This window comes from Corvus moneduloides, chromosome 6, assembly GCF_009650955.1.
Source record: "Corvus moneduloides isolate bCorMon1 chromosome 6, bCorMon1.pri, whole genome shotgun sequence".
NCBI lineage: Eukaryota > Metazoa > Chordata > Aves > Passeriformes > Corvidae > Corvus > Corvus moneduloides.
The window spans coordinates 209,882-237,038 of record NC_045481.1 but is presented as its reverse complement, the minus strand read 5'-3'; the positions used below and the strand labels follow the sequence as shown (position 1 = coordinate 237,038).

At 53.0% G+C, this 27,157-nt stretch overlaps 1 protein-coding gene across 2 annotated transcripts in view; it reads right to left on the bottom strand.

Moving 5' to 3' along the window:
* Positions 1 to 3,253: 3,253 nt before the first annotated feature.
* Positions 3,254 to 27,157, bottom strand: part of LRFN5 (leucine rich repeat and fibronectin type III domain containing 5) — a 39,055-nt gene continuing 15,151 nt past the window's right edge. Inside the window, exons 2-4 of one of the 2 annotated variants that reach the window (XM_032112721.1) lie at positions 11,494 to 12,901; positions 9,795 to 10,507; positions 3,254 to 3,678 (exon numbers count right to left, since the gene is read on the bottom strand). In XM_032112721.1, the coding sequence (XP_031968612.1) occupies positions 3,569 to 3,678; positions 9,795 to 10,507; positions 11,494 to 12,881 (2,211 nt within the window). In that variant the 5' untranslated portion in view covers positions 12,882 to 12,901 and the 3' untranslated portion in view covers positions 3,254 to 3,568. Of the gene's footprint in view, positions 3,679 to 8,991; positions 10,508 to 11,493; positions 12,902 to 27,157 lie in introns of those variants that run through there. The other variant, XM_032112720.1, reaches the window with a different exon arrangement.

Sequence of the window (27,157 nt, the reverse complement as noted above, 5' to 3'; positions counted from 1 at the left end):
CCCGGAGTGTGCTGTTGCCCGCTGAGCAGGACGTGCCCAACTGAGCAGCTTTCCCAGCCCCTGAGTTCCCCCTTAGTGCCCTGCAATGAGCTTGCCCTTGGCTGCCATCTCTGTCAGATTTCTATGAAAATGCCTCTGGAAATCCCGGCTTGCAGCAAACACAGCTCCCACATGACCACATCCCCTGCCCAGCTGGCAACACCCCAGAGGAGCCGCCTCTGTGCTGCCCCAAGACCTGGACATCCTGAGCAACTGGGATTGCTGCCTGGAAATGCTACCATGGTTTCATAATGTTTCCATGAGATTATAAGCACACAAAAAAACCCCAAACAACCAAACAAAAACCCAAATGAAAAAGACCAAGGAAGTTGTCAGCACTATCTGCTAATTTTGAGTGTTGTTTGCATCAAACAAGGAAAGGGAGATTTACATGCCCACTGCAAATCCAGCCCCATCTGGAGTTCCTTCTTCCCAGAGTGATGTTCATCAATCTGCTCTGGAGTGTCATTTGTCTCTGAACAGAAAGTTTTTCTTTAATTAATTTTCCCCTACTGAAAAAAGAAGAAAACAGAACCAACAAAACCAGAACTAGACCATGGTGAATCTGTGTATTTCTGTGAAAACAAGGTTTAATCTGAAAATTCCCAACTCGCTGTCTCTGGTGCCTTGCAGGACTGCAAGAGCCAAGCACATGGTGCAGTGAGGAATGCTGGTGGGCTGGAATGTCCAGGCTTTTCTGACTGAGGATGCCCTGGAACAGCACAAGACATAACTCATCACACCACCATCATCTGGTCACCCCACAGACCCTGTGAGCCGTGTGTCAGGTTGTCCAAGTCCCCAGGAGGCTGCTGGCATCCCCTGGACCCCTGCCCACCATCCTCAGTGCATACAGACACATTTCCCAGCCTTTGTTAACCTGGTAAGAGAAGCAATCCCCATAATAATCCACTCAGTCCTGTGATGAGCACCAGTGGTGAGTCAGTGACCACTGAGCAGGGTCAGGCCCATGGGGCCACTTGTGAAGAAGCCCCTGAAGCACCACAGTGCCCACCTGGCAAGGAGCCCACCCACGGCCAGGGCTGGCATGGGACACTGGTGCGGCACCCACGGGGAGATAAGGAAGTGCTGTTTCTGGGCCAGAATTCCCTTCAGCTTTAGCAACTGAGATGATTTGCATGATTCTTCAGTAAGTTCTGGATCTCATAATAGGTCACTTTTACCCAACAAGAGGATCACTCACGGCACCAGACAAGCAAGCACACTCTACTTCATGGACTTTAACGATTTTTTTTCCCAAATCTGACTCACAACTGCAGTGAATTTTGCCCCCTGAAAGCTGTATTTCCAATTAACATCAAACGGAGAGGTGGAACTTAGCTTGACAATTAATTAAAAAGATACAGAAAGGAATCAGCACTCTGCTCTGTGCATGGAAGCCTGAAATTGAATGAGGGGAATAACATGATAGTAATGTGGAATGAAATCCTGAGCATGGATGTGGTCTGTGCAGCTGGAACTTGGAGCATGTTGGTGTAACAAGGGTTTTGGCAGCAGCACAGATAATGCAGGATGCTTGAAGGAAGCTGCAGCCTCTGTTATTCCTGTACCTCACACATCTGGGTCATGTGTTTGCTCTGCCCAGCTGCTTTGCAGACCTCAGTGTCACCTGCTTGCTCCAAGAAAGGTCAGTTGTCCTGAATTCCACCAGGGGAGTCACTCCAGTCTGCAGTGCAAGAGGGGATGGGTCTTTGGACTCAACGTCCACTGAACATTTTATTGAAGAGTAGTTTATCTGGGGCTCAGTCTCTTCCAGAATTTAAACCCCTGCTGCACTGCACAGCAAGGAAAGGGAAGAGCAGTATGTGCTGTTGCTATAATCCACATGAAATCCAGGCTGTGTGCAGCACCAGGATCACTGCTCAGGCTTCGTGAGAAAAAGAGCGATGATCCAGCTCCTGATCAGAGCCCATGGCTCTTCCCCTTGAAGTCACCACCCGGCATGGCATTCCATGCACTGGATGGATCATGGGCCATCTGCCCCAGGGTCTGTGCAGCCAGAGCAGTACTCAATTTTTCACACAGGCACAAGCCTTGGGTGCCAACTTGGGGTCTCCTTGCCAATGTCATGGGGTGGATCCTGTCTCTGCAGCATCAGAAGAGGAAGCATAGGAGGGGACCTGATGGGTGAGGCTCCTGGCTCAGCTCAGCCTCTCCTCCAGGGACTGTTGTGTCCTGGGGAGATATTGATGTCTCTGCTGGTACAGACAAGCCACGGGCAAGTCACTTAGCCAGCTGCCCAGACTGAGGTCCATCATCAGCACAGCAGGACAGGGGCCAGCAGTGGGACCAGCCTCCACCAGGAGCAGTGGGCCCAGGAGACCCCCACCTGGGCAGGCTCAGTCCTGGTGACAAGACACACTTACCAGAGCTGTGATCTGTTCTCCTGAAGTTATGTTAAGGCTGGCTGATTCACTGTGGTTCTGAAGAAGCTCTAATTTTATCTGTGAGCCAGATGGAATGCTGACAAGGGAAAAAAGAAAAAGAAAAAAAATCCAAAAAATCCCTTTGGTCTTGTTAGAACAGCAAGGTGAGGCTGTGTGGACTGAAGGACTGGGGCAGCATGAGAGAGAACAGGCCCAGGCCGGTCCTCAGCTGTCTCCCCACCCTAGGCCATGCTGTTAGGGCTGACACTGCACCAGAGCTCCTGGCACACTGTGCCCAGCACTTTGCCCGCTCCATGGCACCCCTGGCACATGGGGCTGGAGCAGCCTGCAGTGCTGTCACCCACCACAGCCCAGGCTGCCCTCCTGCCACAGGGAAGGGGGCTCTGTGGGGCAGCACCCTGGTGCCCCAGGGCTTTCCCGCAAGGGCAGACAGGGCTCCCTCTGCCCAAAGCCCATGTCATTGCCCAGCACCACGGGGCAAAGCCAGGCAGCTCTCTGGCGGCATGGCTGCCTGACCCAGCCGGTCACCCTGGGCCAGTGGCACCAAGAGCCACAAGCTGGGCCTGCAGCCAGGCACAGCTCACTGCTCCCACTCAGACACACAGGAATCGCTCACTGCAGTGCCCGGCCCCACCTCGCACAGCTCGGCTGAGCACATGGACCCCGGGCAGCATGGGGTCCTTTCTGTGGGCACAGACCCCAGGCAGCATGGGGCCTCTCCATGGGCATGGGCCCCAGGCAGCACAGAGCCTCTCTGGATCAACCAATCTGCCAGGCACAACCCCCTGGATCAACCAACATGCCCATGCCATTGTAGTAAAACATTTATTTGTTCAGGTGATTGAAGCTACCATGTTTACAGCTCGTTACCTCACCACTGGCGACATGGAACATGACCTGGGACTGCAGCTGTTGCCACCAGATTTTTCATCATAATTTCTAGTTATAAAAACCTTGGACACCAGAAAAAAACAGGTATTTTAGACTTAAAGTGGCAGATGGGAGATGGGCAGCCTGTGAGGGGGGAAGACAGTTTATCAAGGCAGCCGACCTTGACGGCCACGTGGCCTCGGCTGCAGCTTCAAGTAAAGGTTTCAGTGGGGTGAGTGCGGTGCGACACGTCAATCCTCGGAGAGTTGGAACCGTATTGTTTTCTGCCGAGTAAGAACATCGGTGGCAGCGTTTTCGGGGAGTGGAGAAGGGCTGGTGTCCTGCAGAGAGGCCCCGGCTTCTGCGCAAAGAGACAGAACAGAGACGGTGAGGGGACGAGGAGCAGAGCAGCCCTTCCCATGGCCAAAGCCACGCTGATGTGGGACCACACCAAGAGCCCCAGGAGCTGCCATGGGGCCAGTCTGGGCACGGCTCCCACTGACAGTCCCGGGCACGGCTGCACAGCCAGCTGGGCACTGCACCAAGGGTCCCAGAAGCTGCCCCAGAGCCAGCCCAGGCAGGAAGCAGCAGCAGAACCTACCCTCGGCCCTGGCACCCACTGTCTCGGTGCCATGTGCACTGCAGGGGCTGGGGCGCAGCAGCAGAGCGTGGCAGCTAACGGGAGACTGGGCTAATGGGAGACTGGGCTAGCAGCACCCGATGTCCCCCACCCATACCTCTGCCACAAGCCTTGTCACCATCAGGGAGGGCAGGCGCAGCACTACTGCTGCTGCTGCTGCTTCAGGGAAAATCCAACTAACAAGACAACCCCCAAAACCCCCAACAGAACCAGCAAAGCTCATTGTTCCAGAACCAGAGACTTCTCCATTTTCCAGATACGCTTCTGCCCTTGCATAGGCCAAGCCTTTGCCCATGGGAGGGACTCCAACTCCACACACTGCCAGGGGTTCACACAGAACTGAGGACACCAGAGCAGAGCAGCAGATGGGCACAGACACAGCACTCGCCTTCCCCTGAGGTTTGCACGCACGAGGAAAGGCCGCTGCAGCGAGGATGTGCCATGTGTCATTGTCCTGCCCCGAGCCCCCACATCAACCCCAGGGCACAGGGACAGCCCACGGGGCAGTTGTTCCACCGCCTCGCCTGGTCCCACTGCACCGGCCTCTCCTGCCAGCCAGCACAGCCCCACTTACCTCGGGGAGAGCAGACGCGCCGCTGCCATATGCAAATACCAATCAGGCACCACTTTAAACTCATCTTTGGGTTGCTGTGGGTTACAGCCCCCAGACTACAGATTGGCCATGGGGAGCCCAGGCTTAGGCCAGGTGGGGGTCCCTGTGTGCCTACCGAGGGGACTGGGCTCCAACCCTGACTGCTCTTCCTCATTCCCTCTCCCAGTGGGAATTTCCCCTGCAGAGGAGATGGCACAGCTTGCACACAGCACTGCAGGTGCCTCGAGAGCAGCAACCTGGCAGTGCAGGAGGAAAACCAGCTCAGACCAAGTCAGGCACACCAGCCTGGGCTCACTGTTCCTGAGCCAGATGCTTCTAAAGTGCAGTTCTTGAAACGACACAGCACCACAAAACCTGGAGCTTATTCTGTTCATTTTAATACAAACACAGTCCCTGATGTGGGGTCTGCAGCCAGCCATGTGCCACATTTGCCCCTTCCTTTTCAAGTTTCCTTCCTTCAAAGCCAAGCTTCCCTTTCTCTCCAGCAGCAGCCTTGACATTGGCTCTTGCAAATAAATCTATTGCATTAGAAGTCCACAGTCACCAAAACCAGTGTGATTCCCCTTTTGCTGGGCTGCGTTACTGGTGTGGGGTGTAGGCGCTGTAGCGGGCACTGCTGCTGCCCCACGCCCGGCACAGCCCTGTTCCACGGGCTCTGTGCCGCTGTGACAGCCAGACCTCAGCCACTCTCCAGACCTCAGCCACTCACCAGAGACACTCAGCACTGGGCACAGGTGTTCCTATTCACAGAGCTGGTTTTCCTGGCACTCCGTGCCCGCTGCCGTGCGCCTGCCCGCAGCCAGCAGCGAAGGGTGGACAAGCTGCTGCTGAATAGGTAGGCTGGCACCAGCCAGACCCCTCTGCCGTGCCTGATGCCCACAGGGACAATTCCACAGTCACATGGGGTGCAGCACCACACAACCAGTGGCCGAGGACTTGGAGCTTGGCCTGCGGGGAGCCCCAGCTGGGCTGAGGGGCCATGGTGGGTGACCACCCCAGCACGGCATGATCTGGCAGCACAGGCTCTGCCCCAGGCCCAGCACCCCAACACACAGCCAGGCACATAGGGACGCATTTGCAAAGGGGAAATGGGAGAACCACGTTATTTGTAAGCAGGACTCTGCAGACTGGTCACAGTTTGCTGCTTTTAAACCAGAACTCTGACCAACATTAGAATTACTGCCAGGAGAAGGCACCGTGCAACTGGGTGGATGCTGTTAGAGTGGCTTTTGGGCAGTGATGCTGCACTCCGAGTGGGCAGCAGCACCATGGAACAGGGAGGTGAATGTTCCTGAGCGATCACAGTGCTGACGCGTGTGGCCACTCTGCAAGTGGTACTGCTCAGGCTCCAGTACCACAAAGCTCCAGTATCGCTGAGGCTCTGTTTCCCCTTGGTTGATGGGAAGAGAAGTGATCCTGGTAGTAGCTGTAGCCATTACTCCTGGTTTGAAGCCATTCCCAGGAAAGCAGCGTGCCCATCTCTGTGCTGGGTGCCCACCACGGCTTCGGGCACAGTCTCGCCATGGCACAGGAAGGGCCCGACTGCACTTTCTAGAGGGCACACACAGCTGCACAGGACTGCCCACCCACCACAGCTCAGTGTCACTCCACTGGTCTGGGATGCTCCCAGAGCAATGCCCAGCAGGGCTGTCATGGTCCCCAGGAGGCAGGAGCATCCCTGTGCCGCTGGCACCAAGCCTCCAGCAGCTCTGCCGCCAGCAGGGAGGAGACCACCTCGAGCCAGTGCCTCGGCAGGAGCTCTCGGGCAGGTGGTACACCCCAGTGGTGCCGGGCCCTTCCCAGCCAGAGCAGCAGGTGCCCAGGAGCTGTGTCCCCTCTCCCATGCACAGGACATACGGCTGTGCTTCGCAGCTCCCTCTCCATGGCTGCAGGGCCACGTGGGCGCAAGGGGAGGGCTGGCAAATGCATGGGGACACGCTGCAGAAATAAAGCCACGATGGCACCAGAGCGAAGCAGCACCATGTATTGATGGTAAGGACATGCCTGGACACAGCAGGAAGGCAGCACAGACACAAGAGACACAACACAACAGCCAGCTCCTCCACCCAGGCACAGCCACACCGGCCTCTAACAGAGCACCATCTCCAGAGAAGGCCTGTGTGTTCCAGCCATTTCCGTAAGAGCAAAGAACTTTCTGAAGTAGTTTCTCCTCCTCCACCAGTGCCTGTGAACAAAGACCCTCTCATGGCTAAAGTCTCAGGTAATCTATATCTGAGCAGGAGCACAGAGAGCCGAGCTGCAGACAGGTGATGCCTGAGGAGCAGGGAGGCACCTTGGGCTCATGTCCCTGCAGACCCCTCTACAGCTGAGGGTGATGCTGGGGTCACAGCACATCACACCCCCCATTCCATCACCTCCTATGGTGAGGAGTTATCCCAATTTGGGGGAAATAACCTCATGTTATTCTGATCCAGGAGCATCTCAGCATTTTTTCTGTCTCACACTGTTGGCAACCTATGGTTTTGCAGAACAGAAAGGACAGAGAATTTCCTCCTCCATGAGGCCTCCCATACTTTGAATCAAGCCTAAATAAAACAAAATGTCCCACTGCACAGTTATTCCAGTGGGAACAGATGATTCCATGCCCAGGGCGTTCCCAAGGGGTGATCCTCTCAGCCTGGGAGAGAAGCTAGCACGAGAGGAACCCCCGGCTGCCCAGATCCCCATTCCTGCACTACCAGCAGAGAATCAAACCAAACACAGGGCCATATGGTCCCTGTATGCTGCTTGACACAAAGGCACCATGGACAGCACATCAGCTGCAGTGCTTAGAAAATTATTCCTTTGAGTGAAAAATTACAAATATAAAAATAAACTTCCCTAAACCACAAGACACCATTAGTATTTTAGCACTTTCACAAAACATCACACAGATTTAGGTCCAGTTTTAGACAACATATAAAAGCATTTTCATTTGATGTTTTTAAAATTCATGATTAAACGCAACCGCTCCACAACAAACCTCTGACACTCTCCCTCTACCCCAGCGTGGGGGGAAAGGTGCCTCTGCCAGCACAGTCCCTCACTGGGGCTCAGACCTTCACGTTTGACCCACACTGGGCAAAGCCCTTGCCATCAGACTGCCACACCCTGGACAGACCACCCCTGTCCTTGACAGCACAGTATTTAAGAGCTCCCTTCTGTTCATGCAGTGCTCATGGGTTGCCAGAGCAATCCGAGGAGGGATTTATTGTATTTTTTTAAACTTTTCCAGCAGGAAGTGGGTTTTCTCATTTTGAGGCTTTGTTTCCTATTTGGTCTCTGCATTTCCTGAGGGAAGCAAAAAGGGTTTCTAAAAAAGAAGCAGCCTCTTCCTTTTAGGTCCTTTACACCGCCCTCATTGACTTTGTTCTTCCATGACAGGCAGTAAAATCACCCTGAGCAACCCACAATGGCCAAGCGCATCAGCCCTGCGCTGCAGAGTCCCTGAGACAGAGATGGGGTGCCAGGGGCCGTTCCCCACCATGAATGTTCCCCCACAACTGCCCTGGGGCCGGCTGCTGCCCTCGTTAGAGCCAGGCTGTCCTCAGGCACCTGCCTTAGTTATGGTGCCCCCAAGAACAAGCACACAGGGTATAAAATCTAACTGTTCTCTCACTTTTATGGCCACAAAGCCCATCTTAAACCTATTATTTGGCATCTGAGAATGCACAATGCACAAATGTTCAGAGTTAAGCCGTCTCTAATTTGAACATGATGACCATATGAGTTTAATTAATATTAACTGCAGGCTTCCCTTTACAGTGAGCAGAGCAGCTGCCATCCACACAACATGGAATTTGCACCTGCTGTCCCCTACTGCTGTGGGGTTCTGTCCCTACAGAGTGGCCCAAAATCACTCTATCCCACAGGCACTGCAATTAAGAGCAGCTTAAAGGCGAGACCACCATCTTCCAGGCCCTTCACTGTGCTCAGGGACTGAAAAGAACTGGATTCAAACCACAAAGTTTAGAGGAAATATACCCCAAAAGTCTAGGACAGCAGCAGACGACCATCATCACTGACCAGCCAGCACCGAGGCGCCGAATGGCCGCGTCCCTGCTGGCCGCAGCCCTGCCTGCACGCCTGGCCGCCTGCCGGCCCGCTCGCTGCCCTTGCGCAGCTCTGCCCTGCACCCCGAGGCGCCCAGGCCTGCTCCCTCCCCGAAGGCTGCAGGACGGGACGATGCCTGCGCCGCGGGATGTGGCTGCTCTGGGGCTGTGGGCCAGGCACCTTCTCAGGGAGAACCGGTGTGGGATCCCACTGCTTCACCAGGGCCCAGCCCCAGCCAGCCGGACCCAGCACACGGGAATGGACCCCTCACCCTGGTACCTCCTTGTCCTCCTCCCAGCCCCATGGTGGGAGCTGTAGAGCACCAAGGCCCGGCTCCGGCAGGGCAGTCACCGCGAGGCTGGCTGGTGTACCGAGTGAATATTTTATTTTACACAACATAACAACACAGCGTTGTTGCTCCTGTACAGCATCTGCCTAAAAACAAAGGCAACACCATTGTCACGGAAAAGAAATATACAGTCTGACCGGTTTAAAAAATATCATTTTACTGATTGATCCAGAAGTGGTTATTTGTTAGCTTGGAGGAAATTGCATTTCCTTTATAAAAGGCTTTTTCTGTGAAAACTCTCTCTTTTGTTTTCTGCTACTGCAGAACCAGGAAGCCAGTCCTAGAGCAGGGAAGGCACTGGTGCTGTTTCGTGCTTTTTTTCGCCCCTTAATCTTTTTTTCCTTTTTTTTTTTTTTTTTTTTTTAATCTCTGAATGTTGCCTTCGGTTTTGATATTAAACAAAACCAAACGAAAACTAAATGAACCCCTGTGTGCACTGGGTGGCTTATACAGAACCCCGCATGAACAACCCATTAATCAGCGAGACAGCAGTGGACTTCCAAATCCAATTCCCTGGGAAAGGGAGTTTCACACAACGTTTGGTGTTTTGTTTTTAGTTAAAATAAAAATTAAAAAAAAAAAAGAAAAAAGAAAAAAAAGCAGGTCACACAGTGCTTTCCAATATCCACTCAGAACTGGAGAAAGTTGCTTTTCCACTATCCGCACCGGCGCTGTCTGCCTGGACTAGCATCCCGTTCATGGACATGCTCCGTTTGGAGCGCAGTCCGCCGGCGCCGGCGCCGCGGGGCTCCAGCAGCTCGCCGCCCAGCGACCGCCGGCGCTTGGCTCGGGACGCATCGGCCGGCAGAGTGAGGAACTTACTTGGCTTTGATTGTGCTCTTTTGTACGTGTGGGCCGCGGGGGCTGCGTCAGGGGGGCGGCTTGCTAACTGCAGGGTCGTGGAGTTATTTCTGTTCGAGTTTTGGGGCTCGGTGCTGCCGCCAGCCTCACCCTGCAGCTCGCTGCCGGGCTTTGGCCCCGACTTTCGCTTCTGCTTCTGCGAGAGGGAAGTGCTGGAAGTCCAGGCAGGAGGCAAAGCGGAGGTAGTGGTGGCTGAGTCCTGGCTGGAGCCGGTGTCCAGTGACTGCGTCACACCGTCGCTGGCAGCCTTGCAGCACTGGATGCCCTCCTCGTGCCCGAGAGCCTGCTTGGACATGGACTGCGACAGCACCCCGCTGCAGCCCTGGATCTGAGCCCCGTTCGTCTGCGAGTACACGTTGCTGACCTTGGTGGCCTTTTGCTGCCCATTGTTGTTACACACCTTGTAGCGGATCATGAGGATGATGATGAACACTAGCACGGACGCCACGATGATCCCACCAATGATGATAATCATGGTCCCACCCAGGAACTGGGACTGCATGAAGTGGCAGCGCACGTAATCCTGCTCGGTGGTGAACTGTGTGCAGCCCACGACTCTGGTGGCCGTCAGCGAGGTGATGCCATCATCGTAGATGGCCAGGACGCACAGGTCGTACATCGTCCCCGCAGCCAGGTTATTGACCAGAAAGGTTTTGCTTGTGGGAGGTATCATTCTGAGGGAGAAGGAAATCAGTGTGAATGAACCCGGCGGACACACCGGCACCTTCCCACCCTGTGGGGCAGCCCAGGCCATGCTGGGCACCACCACAGCTTGGCTGTCCTGCTTGTGCCGGAGCCCCTGTGCGGCTGATCTCCGCCCCCCCCAGCAGCTCCCACCTAGCCTTTGATGTAGCAGCAGTCACTGCCAAGACCCCTGGCATGGCTCAGCATGGCAGAGCCCCCATTAGAACAACCACGTCAAAAACATGGAATCACAGGATCACAGAATGGCTTGGGTTGGAAGCAACATTTAGTCCACCCTCCTGCCATGGGCAGGAACACCTTCTGCTAGACAAGGTTGCTCCAAGCCCTGTCCAGCCTGGCCTTGAACAGATCCATGGATGGGGCACCCACAACTTAGGAACCTGTGCCAGGGTCTCACTGTCTTCACAGGGAAGAAGTTTTTCCCAATATCTGATCTATATCTACCCTCTTTCAGTTTAAACCAGCACCCCTTGTCCTATTAATGGATAAAGAAATTCACAGAAGAAATGACCAAGCAAAGCCCGTGCTGAAGGGTGAAACAGCTACACCTGGCAGCACAGAGCCCCCGTGCACCTCCCCAGCATGGGCACAGCCAGAAAGCGCTGTGAGGAACATGGTCACAGACTCTGTCCTCCCTGTGCTTCCATAAAGCTGAGCACATTAGGATCCATTTAATCCATCTACCTTCACAACCTTTCTCAGATGAGTTCAGAGGATTAGAAGTCCATTTGGATTATCTAAAAATAACATTGTTCAAAGTAATTTTCCCATTTGCAAGTAGAAAATGGCACGAGTCCTTCCTGAGGCTCCCACCATGAGCTGCCGGGGCCAGGCTCCGCTCAGCCGGCACAGCATAGCACAGGAACTGCAGCAGAGGGGCTGCCCAGGCCAGGGGCCACACGGCAGCACGGAGCACCCAGCATGGTCCCACATGGGCAGGCTGGGGCTGCCTTACCTGTAAACAAGGGAGTCATCGTAAGTACCATTGTACTGGATTTGAAACATACGTATCCCAGGTATATTCCTCTGAAAATTGAATTTCAGCAGAGCCGTGGAGGACGTCGCTTCCGCAACGACCACCTTCTTATCCTGGCTGACTTTAGTATCCCCGTTGCTACTGCTCGCATTGGAGCCCGACTTGGTGGATGTGGAGATATCCGAGGAGCCTGGATCAGGCTCATGGATGTGGTTTGTGCTGTTCAGCAAGTGGGGGAGTTTGATGATGTGCAGGTCCACTGTCTGCGTGGCCTCCCCTGCTGGGTTGGAAGCAATGCAGGTGAAGGAGCCCGTGTCCTTCACTGTCGTGATAAGGATGTCGAGCGTCCCGTTGTCGTACACCGTGGACCTGGTAGCATTGGAAATCAGTTTGCCCTCAGGTGAAATCCAATGGATTGCTGGCTCGGGGTCACCCCGGGCCTTGCAGCGCAGGGCTGCCCGCTGCCCCTCCAGCACCCGCAGCTCGTGGGTGTGCCGGGTGATGAGCGGGGGCTCGCAGAGGAACTCCTCCTCAGGGATTGACCAGAAGTACCGGCCAGACAGGAGCGTAGGAGAGGCACAGGTCTCCAGGTCGTCCTCCCTGGAAAGGCGCCTCAGCCACAAAAGCTCACAGTTGCAATGCAAGGGGTTCCCACCAAAGCTCAGCGCAAATGTTGAGGGGCTGATAATTCCTGAGGTTGCCAGCACCTGAGCGCGCTGGAAGAGCGGATCAGGCGGTAGCTTCTGCAGTTTGTTGGATGTGACGTCCAGCCTGGTCATCTTATGGAGGTGGGAGAAGGTCCCCTTAGGAATATGGTCAATCATGTTGTGGTCTAGACTGAGAGTGTGCAAACTGACCATTTTCTCCACGGCATCCCAAGGGATGGTTTCCAGATTGTTGTAAGACAAATCCAATTCCTCGAGAGCTAAAACATCATCAAAAGCTGTGGAAGAAATTAAAGTCAGCTGATTATTGTTCAGTATCAAGTGGTGGAGATTGGAGAGCCCACTGAACATGTCATTAGTGATCTTAGTCAATCGGTTGCTGTTCAAATGCAGAGCCCGCAAATTGCGCAGGTCAGCAAATGCGTGAGGTGTGATAAAACTGATTGTATTCCGGGACAGCGTCAAGTCCACCAGGCTGGTCATGTTGGCAAAGTCTTTCCTTTTAATGTTTGTAACAAAGTTGTCTGCCAGCCGCAGCTCCACGGTCCTCCTGTCAATGTTGGGAGGAACAAACAAGAGCCCTTTCTTGGCACAGAGGGTGGCGAGGTTCGGAGACAAGATCTGACAGACGCAGCGCTTGGGGCAGATCTGAGCTCGCACCGCTACGCCAATGAACAGCAGAAACAAAAGCAGTTTTTCCATTGTAGAACAGATTCAAGAGCCTGCAAGGGAGAGCAAATGGTGGTTAGTCTCTGTGAGGAAAGCACGGGACATGATAAAAGAGCCAAGACAGATAGACTGTGGTTAAACTGTGGAACTGAAGTTCAGGTAGTGGCGAGTCACCCTCACTGTGTTACCTGGCTCTTCTTCATTCCCCCATCCCGACACAAGAGTGCCTACACTGCCTGCCAGGAGGACAGCTGAGAGACAGGGATGTTTGCAAATGCAATTATACATGCCCCGACACTTGCATACAAGTAACAAAGTGACTGGGAAGCCACTGGTGCCACTGCACTTGCCACCCCTCAGGCCTCTCCTGCTAGAGCCCATCCTGCTGCCCAGCGCACCTCCACATCCCGGCAGAGCCCCTGACCTCCCAGGCTGGTTGGCCATAATGACAAATGTCCAGGTATAGAAAATGAGGAGAGGTTCATGTGTGCTTCACTTGCTAAGCTGAAACTCTCAGCGGCCTTGAAATCGCAGCAGCTCAATGGGTTTACAGCCATCTCCACTGAACATTTAAGCTCTTAATGCTATTTTCAGAATAAACTCAGAAGGAGCTAATTTTATGTCATTCAAACCCCAAAAATGCAAATAAAACAAAACAAATAAAAAACAAAACCCAAGAAAAGCCCCCACAACAGAGATCTAAATAAAAATAGATCTTGGGCTAATTTTAGCTGATTGCAGCTTTCCGGCTGCTGAAGCGCTGTGCTCCCCCTGGAAAGCCCAGCGGTTCAATCAGCTTTATCGCTCACACTGCCAGGCCCGGCTCCTCATGGCAGGTGGGAACGGGGCCGATAGCAGCAGTGCCCACGCCAGCTCAGTGAGATCATCCATCCGTGACTCTGCCAAAGGCTTCGCGGCACGGGCAGGCGGGAGGGCTGGGGAACGCTCCTCCATGGAACAGGTGGGAGCACGGTCCCATGGAGAAGTACCCACGTGTCTCAGAGGGAACTTGTGCCACTGTGAGCAATGGTGCTCAGAGGGGCTCCACGCTGCGATTGGAGCACTCAGCACCCTTTGGGACCGGCACAATTATACGTGTTCAGATCAGATTACTCAGACCCATTACCATCCCAGAGATGCATTAACAAAGCTCAGCTAAAATACAGTTTCACAGCTAGCCAGAAGCAGAAGTCTGGAATCGTTATCGATATTTAAAGACACATAGTTAGAACAATAATTATTGCTCCTGTTGTCCGGTCTGTCCATAACCCAGACCAAATCCATGGTGCCGTGCAAGCAGAGGCAACAAAAGGATTAGTGAAAATACCAGCCCTAAACCCTGCTTTTCAGCACCATCAATGTGCTTTTTCCTGGTACTTCTGGGAACTGCAAGTATTCAGGACTACTCCAACTTTTGAGTTCCCACTGGAAAAATAAAAGACTATGCTACCACAGTCCAAAGTGGAGTCTGCTACTGTGGGCAGTGCTGGGAGCCCACAACCAGTATAACCATCACCATTCTTGCTGCCATGACTTGTGGCAGAAAGCAAAGTGCCACAGCAGTGTTCAGGTATGTTCTGTGGACTCACTTTCAGGACAGCACTGCAGATCAGGGTGGCCCTGCAGATGACAAGGACCTGGAGGAGAACGGCAATGCCAAACAGTGGAGGAAACTGCCTGCTGCAGCCCCCAAACCCCACTGGTGTCACCCACTGGCCACCTCCCAACTCAGCAGCTGCAGTCATGGCCAGGGACTGTCACCTCTCCTTTCCAGGTGGGACTTTGCTCCTTTAATCTACATCTGCTAAGTACCAGATTGGATTGGGCTCAGCGGCTCAGGGCATCTGCAGCACAGCCACTGGGGTCCCTAGACAGCCTTGGCTGGGGATGTCACACTCATTTAAATTTGCTAACTTAATGCTGCTAATTTAGATTCGTGGCTATGATTTAAGTCACATGCCTGGATTCAGCCAAGTCCATTGGTAGAGCAACCCAAGACTACCACAAGCTTAAACCCAAATCAGCAAGTTCACAAGTTTGGAAATACCATTACAAGATGAAATGACTTAAACAACAACTGGGATGACAAGGTTACCACAAAGTTACCTACCAGCAGAGGTGGGTTTTTTGGATGTTAGGAGAGTTTGGATATTGTCTCTGTTAATATCCTCTGCTCAAATGCCCAGCACATAGCCAGAGCTGGATGCAACACAACTAGTGAACATCAGGCTTAAAGGACTGCAGTAAATGGACCAGCCAGTGGCCAGTTGCGAGCACTGTCTGCCATGGCTTGGGTTTAGGGACAGTCCTCTCCTGTGTCAGTGAGCTGGGCAGAGAGGTGAGTGCACCCCACGTATATCTGCCAATGACACTGAATTAGGAGGGACTGAGCCCTCAGGAGCATGGGGTGCCTATTGGAGAGGTCCTGGTGGATCAGAGTGCTGAGCACCCACCAGCCCTGAGTGCAACGAAGACAAATGCAGATTTGGCACCTGGATGCCTCAACTGATGACAACAGCAAAGCCACACCTGGATCGACATGAGGAAGCTGGTGCCCCAGGCTGTGCAGGGATGGGGATAGCCCATCCTCCCCAGCCTGGGCATCATCCCTTGCTGCAGGGGTAGCACAGACATTTCATCTCCTTGCTGAAAAAACACAGAGCATTTCCTCCCAGAGTGCTCGGTGCAGCAGTCTTGTGGCTGCACCCCACCACTGAGACATTCTAGATGACAATATGAACTTCAGGACCTGGTGGCTTAGGAGGACAGCCATCAAAAAACACATCTGCTGAAAGTCAGCCTGGACATGTGTCCCCTCCTCTCCCAGCATGCCACACCCCCCACACAGATAATTTGCAGAGATAGCAGCGCTGACATAGCTTAGAGCTCACTGCAGAAAACACCTTTTTGACTAATGAAAGCAAAAAGCGATTCTCATTACTTGCTTAAAAGATAAAAAATCGAAAGGAAAGTGCACTCATACATAAAACAAATGCCAGCTTCCTAGGAAGGTGAGCACTGCTCAATTACTGCTTGGTGCCTGCAATAGGACAAGGTAGTCGAGCTCTTCACGTGACATTTGTGATTCACAAAAAAAGCCTCTCATATATACTACTCTTTACATCCATTCTGTTGCTACATTTGATCATTTTGAGTTACTCATCTGCCTATAAAACCTAAGTTCGAATTGCTGTGGGCTGCACGGCTCATGGCCACAGAGTGGGAACTGTGTCTCTGAGGAGCGGAGAACCTGTGAGCCCCAGCACACACTGCCGGGGGCTGGGAGCCCCTCCACCGTTCCCCCATCGGCTGGAGGGAACTGACCAGGGGCACGTCCCCAGACTGCTGCTCCTGTTTCAGAGTAGAGGAACTCATTTCCTACCCCCATTTCTCAGGTATGGAGCAGGTGTGACAGTGGTTGGGCAGGGCCGGGGCGCATCAAGGCAGGGACCCCTCAGCGCTGTCACCCCCTGCCCACCTTCCCCTGGCCACTCTCAAGTGGGACGTGCCCACGCAATGGGTGACTCTCCCACGGTCCTTGCCCTGCCAGGCGTTTCCCACAGGTCTTCTGGCCTTCACACCACCTCCAGCCCAGCTACGGACCACGGACCACAATTCCACCCCAGGACCAGCTCCCCTCTGGTGTGGATGTCAGGCACCCCGCCGGCCCCAGCCCTGGCAGCTGCAGAACAGCCATCCCTGCACGGAGGAGGAACCCTGAGCCCACCTGGGACCAAGCCCACACACAGGCAAGGTGTAGGGACAGTTGGGGCACACTCCAGCTCCAGCACCGCACATGGCTCTGCAAGACCCACTAGAGGATTTCCACTGGTTCCAGAGGAGCCACCTGCTCCTGTAAGGGGGTGACAGCCCCAACAGCCCCTGGTGAATCCCGGGGTACACACAGACCCTCTGGCCAGCACTTCCTAAGGGCAGACTCCCACCACAAACCTCTGCAGGGTCTGACCGGTGCTGGGGAACGGCCAGAGTAACCCCAGCCCCCGTGGGGCACAGCTGTTCGGAGCCACATGCCATCACTGCCAGGGCAACAGGCAGCCACATCCTGGCACTAGGTCAGCATCAGGCCATGGGAATAACTACCCACCTGCTCCAGCAACAGTCAGAGGTCAGGTGAAGGGCTAATGAAATTGAAATTCCTGTCTGGAACGGATCGAGGAACCCAGGACTGAAATGCTACAGACTGTGATGGCTCCTTGTGCCCAACATACTGCATGCTGGGGGTTTTGCCCCTCCTCTTTGGGATATGAAGTGCAGCATCTGCCAGTGTGTCCAGTGCTCCAAAGGGTCATTTACATATTGAGGATCACACAACACATGGGAGCAGCAGAATCCATAACCGCTGTTAATTAGCAACCAACTTCCACTACATGCAGTTCCTGTATGGATGGTCAGTGTTACACATGGTCAGCATGCCAGGGATGCCCAGTGTGCACACTGGGAGCTGCTGGAGCCAGCTGCCAATGCAGGGCCTGGCTCAGACTTCATCTGTCATCGCTGAGGTCACAACAGAGCTACTGACTGCCCTTCCCACCCTTCCAGAAGTCAGGATTCTCAAGGTCTTTGCAAATGCAGTTTCGTGGTGGGGGAAAAATAGTCTGGAAGATGATGATGTTCATCTGCTGAGGATGGAGAAAGGGAAATCACAGCCACCACAGGCACCCAGTAGCCATGCCAGAATGTGGTATGTAAAAGGAGATGCTGGGATCTGTGGCATTCCAGCTGCTGGGACCAGTGAAGCGGAGAACAAGGAGCTTCAGTTTCACAATGGTCAGTGGCTTGTAAACAGGTCGGAGGGTTTTGCTGAATTGGAAACAAAGTACCTGAGAAAAAAACAATCATATCAAAGAAACTCATCCAGAGATCTGCTTTGAGGGCTGTGCTAGCCACCCAGTGCTGAGCTGGCCATGGATCACCAGCCAGGACCACAAGGCCACCATGTTTGACACTTGCTGTAGGACTGGACGGGTGAATCCCCATGAGGAGCCATGAGACCAGCAAATCCTGTATCCTGGTCCTTGTTGAAGGGCTTCAAACAGCCATGAACCACCCCTCAGTCCTCTGGGAATCTTAGAAGTAGAAGCAAGGCGAGACCCAGGCTCAAAGTGAAGGCCAGGGGCAGTGCTGCCAGCTCCTACGGGGATGATGCCTCTGCTGACATAATGTATATTCCTTCCTCAAAAGCTTAGTTTCTGGATTTTTAGTGTGTTTCCCCTGTCTTCTACACAACAAAGAGCTTCAGCACCTGCCCTTGCAACACACAGCTTAAAAACATGCCCATAAAGTTCAGAAACTGAGGAGAAAAATGGAATACCTTTTTTTTAAAAGCACTTTGTTTTAGAATTGTTTCACATTGTCTGGAGCAGACAACACTCAACAATGCCAAGTGCTCGGAAAGGTAAAAAACCCATGGGGTTCCTGCAGCAGTGCTCATATCACAGCTGGAGTGTTTCCAGCAGAAGCAGGGACACGGGTACATTCTAGGCATTCTCCCCTCACTTCTGCTGACATAGCATCCTGTGTCCTGCATTTTCACAAGAATGCTGGAGCCTTCCCAAGAGGCATGGGCAGGGTCAGGATCTCTGCACTCAGGGGAATGCCCAACGCTCACCACCCCGCCCCAGGCCCTGGACTCCAGCATCGCTTGCTGCTGGCTCCCCTGGGACAGTGACCCTGGGGTCAGCACAGCCAGTACAGAAGACATGGAATTTCCAGGGATTTCATTTCTTTCCCTTCTCATTCTGCTCCCTGCCACGCCCCATGCTGTCTCCCTCACACACGTGTCCCAGTGAGCCCCTCTGAGCACACGGGGACCAGCACTCCCAGCACTGCTGCCTGCCGTGCAGTGACAGTGGCCGGCAAGGTGGCAGCACGCTTCCAGCACACTCCCAGTGTGCCTCCTGCACACTTCCAGCACTCTTCCTGCACACCTGCTGCTGGCATGGCCCCAGGCCCACAGCCACACGTGAGAGCTCCGCACACGGACGGCTGAACCGAATGCACCTGCCATGCCCCGGATTAAAGGCTGAGCGAGTCAGAGCGCAAGGGGGGCTCCCACAAACACGGGGCTGCGGTGGAGGCAGCTCATCAAGGCTTTGGTATCACAGACAAGAGCCCAGAGTGATCCATGGGATGAGTCAACACGGCAGTGCAGAGCACGACTGCAGCTCTGTAAGGTATTAATAGCTGTGCCGTGAGGAAACCACGCCGGATGATCCCACGGCCCCCGGCACGCCGGGCTGGGGGCACCTCCCGCTGCTCTGCCGTGGATGGGGGAGAGGGCACCGAAGCAAGCACAAAACAGAGCAGTGCCTCAGAAATATCCTGTGATAAAAACACACATGGAGAGATCATCTCCCATTTCTGAGGGACAACTCTGCACTCCCATGTCGCCCACTGTCAAACCCAGCAAGCTCTGTTTAAGCTGTGTGACTACCTGGGGCCTTGCAGGCACAGCCGAGAGCCTATGTGCACTCTTTTCACGGTATCCTCCCGCTCCTTGGGGCAGAAAGCCTCAGCAATGCATCTCTCAGTCCAGTAGCAGTGAGCAGCAGCTTCCCAAGGCACCTCTAACCCATGTATAAGCAGCACACACTGCTGGCACCGTCCATCACCATTCACATGACTGTCCTTATGCCCTGACGACCACCAGCACCCAGGGTTGCTGGTCCATGTGCTGGCCAGCCAGGCTCTGTGGACACCACAGGCACAGACAAATGGACAGGTTGCTCCACTTCCCTGGCCCCCTCTATGAAATGTGCATTATGAATTCCATCCTTTTCCTTTCCTCCAGCCTCCCGGAATCATCCCTGCAGTGGTATGCAATGAGGGAAAGCAGCACAGTCCCCACTGCCTGCACTCAAGAGCTCCCAGACCAGCTGCAGCTCCCTCCCAAACCCCAGCCCGGGGCTGCCAGTGCCATCCGAGACAGCTTCCAACCCCATCCCCCTGAACCCATCTCCCCCACACCTATCACCCCTGCACCCCACAGCAGGGAGTCAGGACAGGAGTCAGGGCCAGAGCTCCTCACAGGGAGACATGACCAAAAAGCATCTCAGGCATGGTGGTACATACACACTGTGTTTTAAGGTCAAAACACCAAGACCTTTAAGGTCTCTCCAACCCAAACCATTCTGTGATTCTATACAAAGCTCTCCAGCTCCTAAGGAGTTCCTGTACCAAATATTACACAGATATGCCAAACACTGACACCGACATCAGCATCAGCCATGCAGCTTCCAAACAGGAGCAGGCCTAAGTGAATAACTGTTTAAACAAGGCAGCTTTTAACTTACCAAAACATTTTTATTGAATTGGGGTATTGTGGCATTTTAAAAACTGTTTTTGCAACATCAAAACACAACACAAATGTGAAGGGATTTTCTCCACCACTCTTCTATCCCTCTGTTCCACAGCCATACATTCCCAGGTGGCACAGGAAGGTGAGGTAGACATGGTGGCCCTGCACAACCTGCCCCACACCCTCCAGCCATACGTCCACTCAGAGGGACATGTGGGGAGCACTGGTGTGGGGGAAGAGGCTCCTCAGGGCCACCCCCACCCTGGTGCAGTCCCTGGCACACAGCCTGCCCGGGCAGAGGCACCCAGGGCGCTGGGGTGGAGGGCACCGGCCACATCCTCGCACAGGCAGACAGCGCAGCCCAGCTCAGGGTGCACACCCGAACTGCTGGCTAACTGCTGCAGGACACCAGCAGTGCCAGCTGTGCCAGTCATGCCAGCCACTCACCCACTCCTGTCCTGGCACAGGCTCGCTCTCACCTGCACACTCGCCCTGCAGCTCCTCCTGCCCGAGCACTCCGGCAGCAGCGCTCCTCCACATGCTGGTGAGCCACATAATGAGGAAATCTGGGACTTTCCTCTTACTGTCAAATGCCCACCGGTGCCCGGCCAGTGCCAGCTGCCAGGGCTGCCCATGTCAGGCATCACCAGTGGGGGTGGGAAGGGCAGCAGCTGCTCCAGGGTACAGCACAGCCGAACTATTCCCTGGCCACATCCTGGTTGTGCCCTTACATCCTCACATAGCAGTGACCAGTGCTTGAGGCCCCACCACCACGAGGCTGCGTGGTGCTGAGCTTCACCTCTGCAGCCTTTTCAAGTCCCTTGGGACGCCACTCCTTCCCTCCAGGTGTTGACCACGCCACACAGCTGTGTGTCATGTCCAAAGGTGCTGAGGGGAGCAAGGAGGGTACAGGAGAGTGACTCCAGAAATGGTAACCAGACAGATCCCAGGACACACAGGTGCATATATGACCTCCCACACACCCCAAACTCCCTGGAACTCTCCATCCCTGACACCACCCTAAAGCAGTATGGGGTACCCAGCACTGGCCATTTCTAACTTATTGCTGTGATAAATATGTAATAATGGAAAAATGTGGAAATTGATGCCTCATCCCTGAAAATGTTCAAGGCAAGATTGGGTGGGGCTTGGACCAACCTGTGGAAAGTGGCCTTGCCCATGTCAGGAGGACGGAACAAGATGCACCTTAAGGGTCCCTTCCCAACCAAACCATTCTGGGATTCTATGAGTCTATTAATAAAATTATTCTTAGGGTTTCCTTTGCCAACAAATGCCACCGTTTTTAATGCACCAGCACTCTCGGTCCCCAACAGGCACTGGGAAGAGGGATGGGGGTGAAGGGTGACCCAAGTACTGGCCAGGGCACTGTGGCCAAACCCAATGTGCCCACCAAACACACACAGTTTAACTGGGGGAAATCAGAAGCAGAGGGAACAGCACTGTGAAGGGTGAGATTGTCAGCGTGACACACCAGAGCAAAACGGGGAATTAACCATAAGCAGATCCCCCAGCCTGAACAGTTCATAGGTTTTATCAAGCACCGTAAAAATAACTTATTTCTTCCATGGCCTCGCTTCTGCACAGCCCACCAAATGAAATGAAAAGTAAACTAACAATGATTTACTCCAGATGGACATTTATTATCTGCGTAATAATATCTGGCAATCGTCGCAGAATTAACTGAGGCCAATTCTTTTCTTAGTCACTGTTCTCTTACATAAACGTATAGTAAATTAAACCATCTAAATCCAGGCATTTATTAGGGTTGTCTCTACACTTGCCTGAACATCACTTGAGGACATGAGTCATAAAACAAGCTGGATTTTAAGTTCTGAAGTTTAATTTAATGTCAAGGAGTACTGGGTACAAACCGTAGATCGCTCTCATGGAAGAACACCTATTTAGTATTTAGGTCTGGCTTGTTAACTGGTAAATCAAACAGATGTGGCCAAATTAGCTACTGAGATGATTTAAGATGTGCCATGTCTACAGCAGCCCTGACACTTCAAAGGCAAACCCAGGGAATCTCAAGGAGATAAAACATTTCCATCACAATAACGGGTGACACGTGCCGGCAGGATACATGTAATAAAGGAAGGACAACAAGAGATGAAATGGAAATTTGTTTTGCAGAAGCCAAGAATAGAACATGATTTATATGCACTTATTTTAATTTATTTCAGGCTGAATGCAATTTATCTAAAGTCATCAAAAATTAATAGGCCATACAGAAAGTAGAAGTAATAAATCCAAACTTGGGGCACACAGCAAGCACATCTCTTTTCAATCGCTATTAGCACTTCACTATCTAATTAATCCACAGTGTTATCTCCTCTGGAAACCCAGGCAATCCTGCTTGGCAGGACAGGCACTGACTGCACGGCCCCTGGCACAGCCCCTGGCATACTGTGAAACCCTAGAGAAGACCGAAGCCAAAGCTGAGACCACCCCAGAGAGGGAGCCCCAGCAGGACCCACTGCCCTGGGACCGGGCACCCCAAAGCTGCTGCTGCTGCCGCTCCAGCCCCAAGTGTCCCACACGGCCGTGCCACAGCCAGAGCACCGTGTGCCCCCAGGAGGGAGCTCCCCAAGGGATGACGTGAGGTGATGCTGCCCAAGCAGGTGAGCCCCCGGCAGAGGCTCTCACCCAACCCGGAGTAAATTCCAAGCACTTCCATCACCACACACAGCTTGTGTCCAGCACCGACAGCACCAAGATGAGGGGCAGTGCAGGGCCAGGGGCAGTGCCAGGCCGGGCCCTGGCCCCAGCCTGGTTTCCATGTGCTGGCAATGCAGCCGGGGCAGGAGGAGCAGCACACGTCCCATCCCAGCACCCTGCCCAGTGGGACTCTGGAGACACAGGAGGAGGCAGGGAGCGGCACCTGCCTCCCCTCAGCTGAAGGTTGTGAAAGAAGTGGGGGTCATGCAGTCCCCAACACAGAGCGAGCACAGAGCAGAACCCACCCTCCCTCCCCCTGCACATTCTGCGGTGTCCGTGCTGAAGGGGCTCCAGACCCCAGCACAGGCGGCCACTGTCCAGGGCTGGCAAGGGGACAGGGCCCTAGGCAGTCCCTCCAGCTGCCACAGGAACTCAGAGCAGAGTCTGACCATAGAGCCAGCCTGGAACAGCTGCTCAACACACATTCACGGAGCTCACTGACCACACAGCTGCAGCAGGAACCCGATGGACCTCAGTCCGTATTTAGATCCAAAGGAAATCAATGGGCATACCAAAAGGAATATTTTCCTTTACCAAGAATGACAGTTTAAGTGAAATACTGGGACTCATATTTTTTAAAACTTCAGATACATCTGTCAGGGTTGGGCAATTTCGCCTAAAAGGGAAACTTTCAATGTGCCATAAGGGAGAAACTATTTTTGCAGTCTTCCCTTTGGCTCAAAATCTGCTGCTGGGATTTTTCAGGAGGCAGCACTCCACACGCTCGAAAAAACTGACGGCTCTAAAATACATATTTATGGTTTCCTGATATAGGGAATAAGAACAGAAGAAAGTAATGATAAGCTGCAGGAAGTGTTACAGAGCTCTGGCAGCAGGACAGACAGCAAACTGGGATCAGCGGCAGAGTCGGGGGAGGACAGGAGTAAAAGAAGGTGGCAATGAACCCCAGGCACTGCCCCAGGGATTCTGGCCAAGGACAGGACAGGCTCAGGCACAGGGCTGCTCAGCTGCAGACACAGGGATGTGCTCAGACACAGGGATGCTCCAGCACAGGGCTGCTTGGATGCAGGGACGTTTGGGCACAAAGATGCTCAGTTGCAGGGGTGCTCAGGTGGGTCTCTCGGGGTCCTCAGCACAGCACAGTGCACCAGCTCTGGCTCATGGGCTGCGATGACCAACAGCCCCTGCCAGCAAGCAGGACCCGGTGCATCACTCCCTCGGGTGAGGCACACTCCATCTCCGCTGGGCTCCAGGCTCAGGGAATTGACCCTCTCACAAAGAGTGAAAAGCACACTTGTGCAGCACAAGATAACAGGCAGCAGAAAGTCCCAATCAGGAAATTACACGTGAGCCTGTGCTGCCGGCTCACCTCGGCTCTCTCCATTACTGCCGCCTGACTGCCGAGAGGCAACAGAGTAATGATGCCAAAGGGCTTAAAGATCTGCTTTGGAGATGATATGAGGCCTCTACGTACAAGGAAATGTGTAAGGAAAGCTGTGTTGGGCGGGATGGAGACAGGAGGACCTCAGAAGCCTGTGAAATGCATAGCCTGGCTCTGGAATGAGGGTTGGTGAGTCAAGATCAGGATGTGGAAACATCAACCTGACCTCTGGTGTACCCACGCTCAGGGACTGGGACTGGTCACTTGCTGGGTCAGCACCCGTCACCACACCATCACATGGTCACATCCCACAGGCGTCCAGCTGGCACCTCCCAGGCTGGGGACACCAGAGGTTGGTGCAGGTGGCAGAGGTCGTGGGCTGTGGGACTGCCATGGGACCAGTGTCCAGATCAGCATCCATCACACAGCCTCTGATAGCATCAGCCAAACCACTGCCCAGCCATCAAATGTGCCAGGACAGAGTGGGAGAGGGGCTGAGCATGGCCATGTCATCCCAGCAGCACATCCAGCAGGAGCAGGAAGAACACGAGATCTCACTGCTTTCTATGTCCAGCTCTGCAGGAAGAGCCTGTGGTGGAAACAGGGAGGGATGCGAGTGGGAGAAGAGCAGAGCCAGTGGGAGAGGGACCCAGCCCAGGAGGAGCTGATGGCACAATTCCCCCTAGACCAAATCATATTTAATTTTCCTATCAATTTTCATCAGCCTTTTCTCATGTCTCTGGTTCATCCTCAGCATTCCAGGATTTGTTAAAAATAAACCATTACTGTCTCAGGGAGCTCCTTGGTCAATTATTCTAATATTCCTGGGTACCAGTTATCCAGCTCTGCTATTTTTCAACTGGCTTACTTAAACTGCCACTTTTTAACCTTTTTCTTAGCTCCTGTAGCAGTAGAAAACAGCTGCCATGAATTTGCATTTTGCTGCTCCTTTGCAAACGGCAAACAGAAATAATCACAGAAAACTTCTGTATTGCCCCAATGTATTTCCCGCTTTGCCTTGTGAGTTCCAGCCCTGCAACAGGCTTATGTTTGTATCCCAAATGCAGTCCTCCTCCTGCACCTGGTACATGACCCAAGGATATCAAACGTTTTAATTAGAAAACTTCCACCCATCTCAGAAGACAGCTATTTAGGCACAAAAAAGACCCTCAGTTTGCAGAAGCATTTTTGGGGAGTGGAGCAAAGAATTAAACCCCTTGGACACAGGAAGGATTTCTTCATGAAAGGGGTTGTCAGGCACTGAAATGGGCGGCCTGGGGAGGTGGTAGAGTCCCCATGCCTGGAGGTGTCCAAGGAACAACTGAACGTGGCACTTGGTGCTCTGGGCTGGGTGACAAGGTGGGGATCAGGCACAGGTTGGACTTGAGGATCTTGGAAAGCTTTTCCAGCCCTGATGATTCTGTGATTCAAGGGTCTTGCAGAAAGGTGGGTCATGAGAGGGTGGTGAGATAGGCAGCTGCAGCAGGAACTCTGGCCCCTCCAGCACCCCTCCAGCACCTCAGCCCAGTGCCGCTAGCTCCCCAGCAGCTGCTTCAGACCCACGGCTTTAAACAAGTCGCCACCAAGCAAGTGCCTCATTATTTCATCTGTTAATTGGCCACTTCTCCATCCCCTGTCACCTCACATTAACAAGCCCTGCTGTCAGGGCCACTCGGGTAGTGCCAACACTGGTGTTTGCTTGTTGTTAAGATGGAAGCTCTGGCTAAAAAGCAGAGCTCAGAGCTGAGTGGAGCTATTCCCATTAATGAACTGCAGCTCCCAAACTTGCACACCATGGATTAGTGGAGAACAGCATCACTGACACCAGGAGAAGCTGAACCACTGTAGATGCTAAAAATGCTGGCAGATTTATTTTCCCAGCTTTTTACAGCTGTTTGGAAAGTCTCCTTTCTCACACAAGATAGCTGTAAACAGAAGGTTTTTGTAAACCAAGACTTTATCTCACAGGTGCAAACTTGTTATGCACAGTCTTGTTTTCCACACTGAAGAAAGTATTTTGAAATGGGCATCGTGGCATTCAGCCAATCACTCTGGGAGCTGTATGGTCAAGCACCCAATAATGTTATACCACTTTGTGAACAATGCTGTATAAATGAGTCTGTAATTAATTAAATAATTCCATTTATCCTGGACTTGGACTTCTGTGTCGTTTTTCTCACTGTCCCTGTGGACAACAGCAACAAACCATGACCATTTGTGACCTCACCTACATCTGAATGACAGTTCTGAGAAGTTTGCGAACATGATAACCAGGATGGTGTGAACTGCTCAAGCAAGAGCTGACAGAGTGGCACTGCGTCCTTTCCTCTGCTTCCAAAAGACGGATCAAACATCTTGTAAGACAGGAAAAGTAATATAAGCAAATAAAACAGGTTTCCCTTCAGCTGGACAAGATCAGAACTACTTTATACAGATTTCTGGAAAAAGAAAAGACATCCTTAGCCACTTTCAAAACTTCTAACCCAGGAAATAATTCTGAAAGGTCATTCTCCCCCTCTACATCTCAGTGCATGAAGCAGATACCATCGGATCTTCCACGTGCTATCCCATTAGTCTGCAGGATTTATCTCCTTCTTCTGTGCCAGAAAATTTAATGGGTCTCTTGGTCCTAATGTTCTTAACTCAGTAAAGAGTCTGAGCATTTCAGATAAGAGACATACTTAAGGCTTTGGCAAAGAAATTTAGATTCTAATTGCTACTTCAAAATTTGATCAACCGTGCTGCTATGGCAAGATTTTCACAGAACTCAAGAAACGGATGCCAACAGATGGCCACCCACACCCCAAATCCAGCTGTACAGCTGAGGCTGATCCTGCCCCGAGGCCACAGCAATGCCTTGCAAGGGTTGCATGCACACCTGCAACCACTCTGTTCACACCACAATCCAGC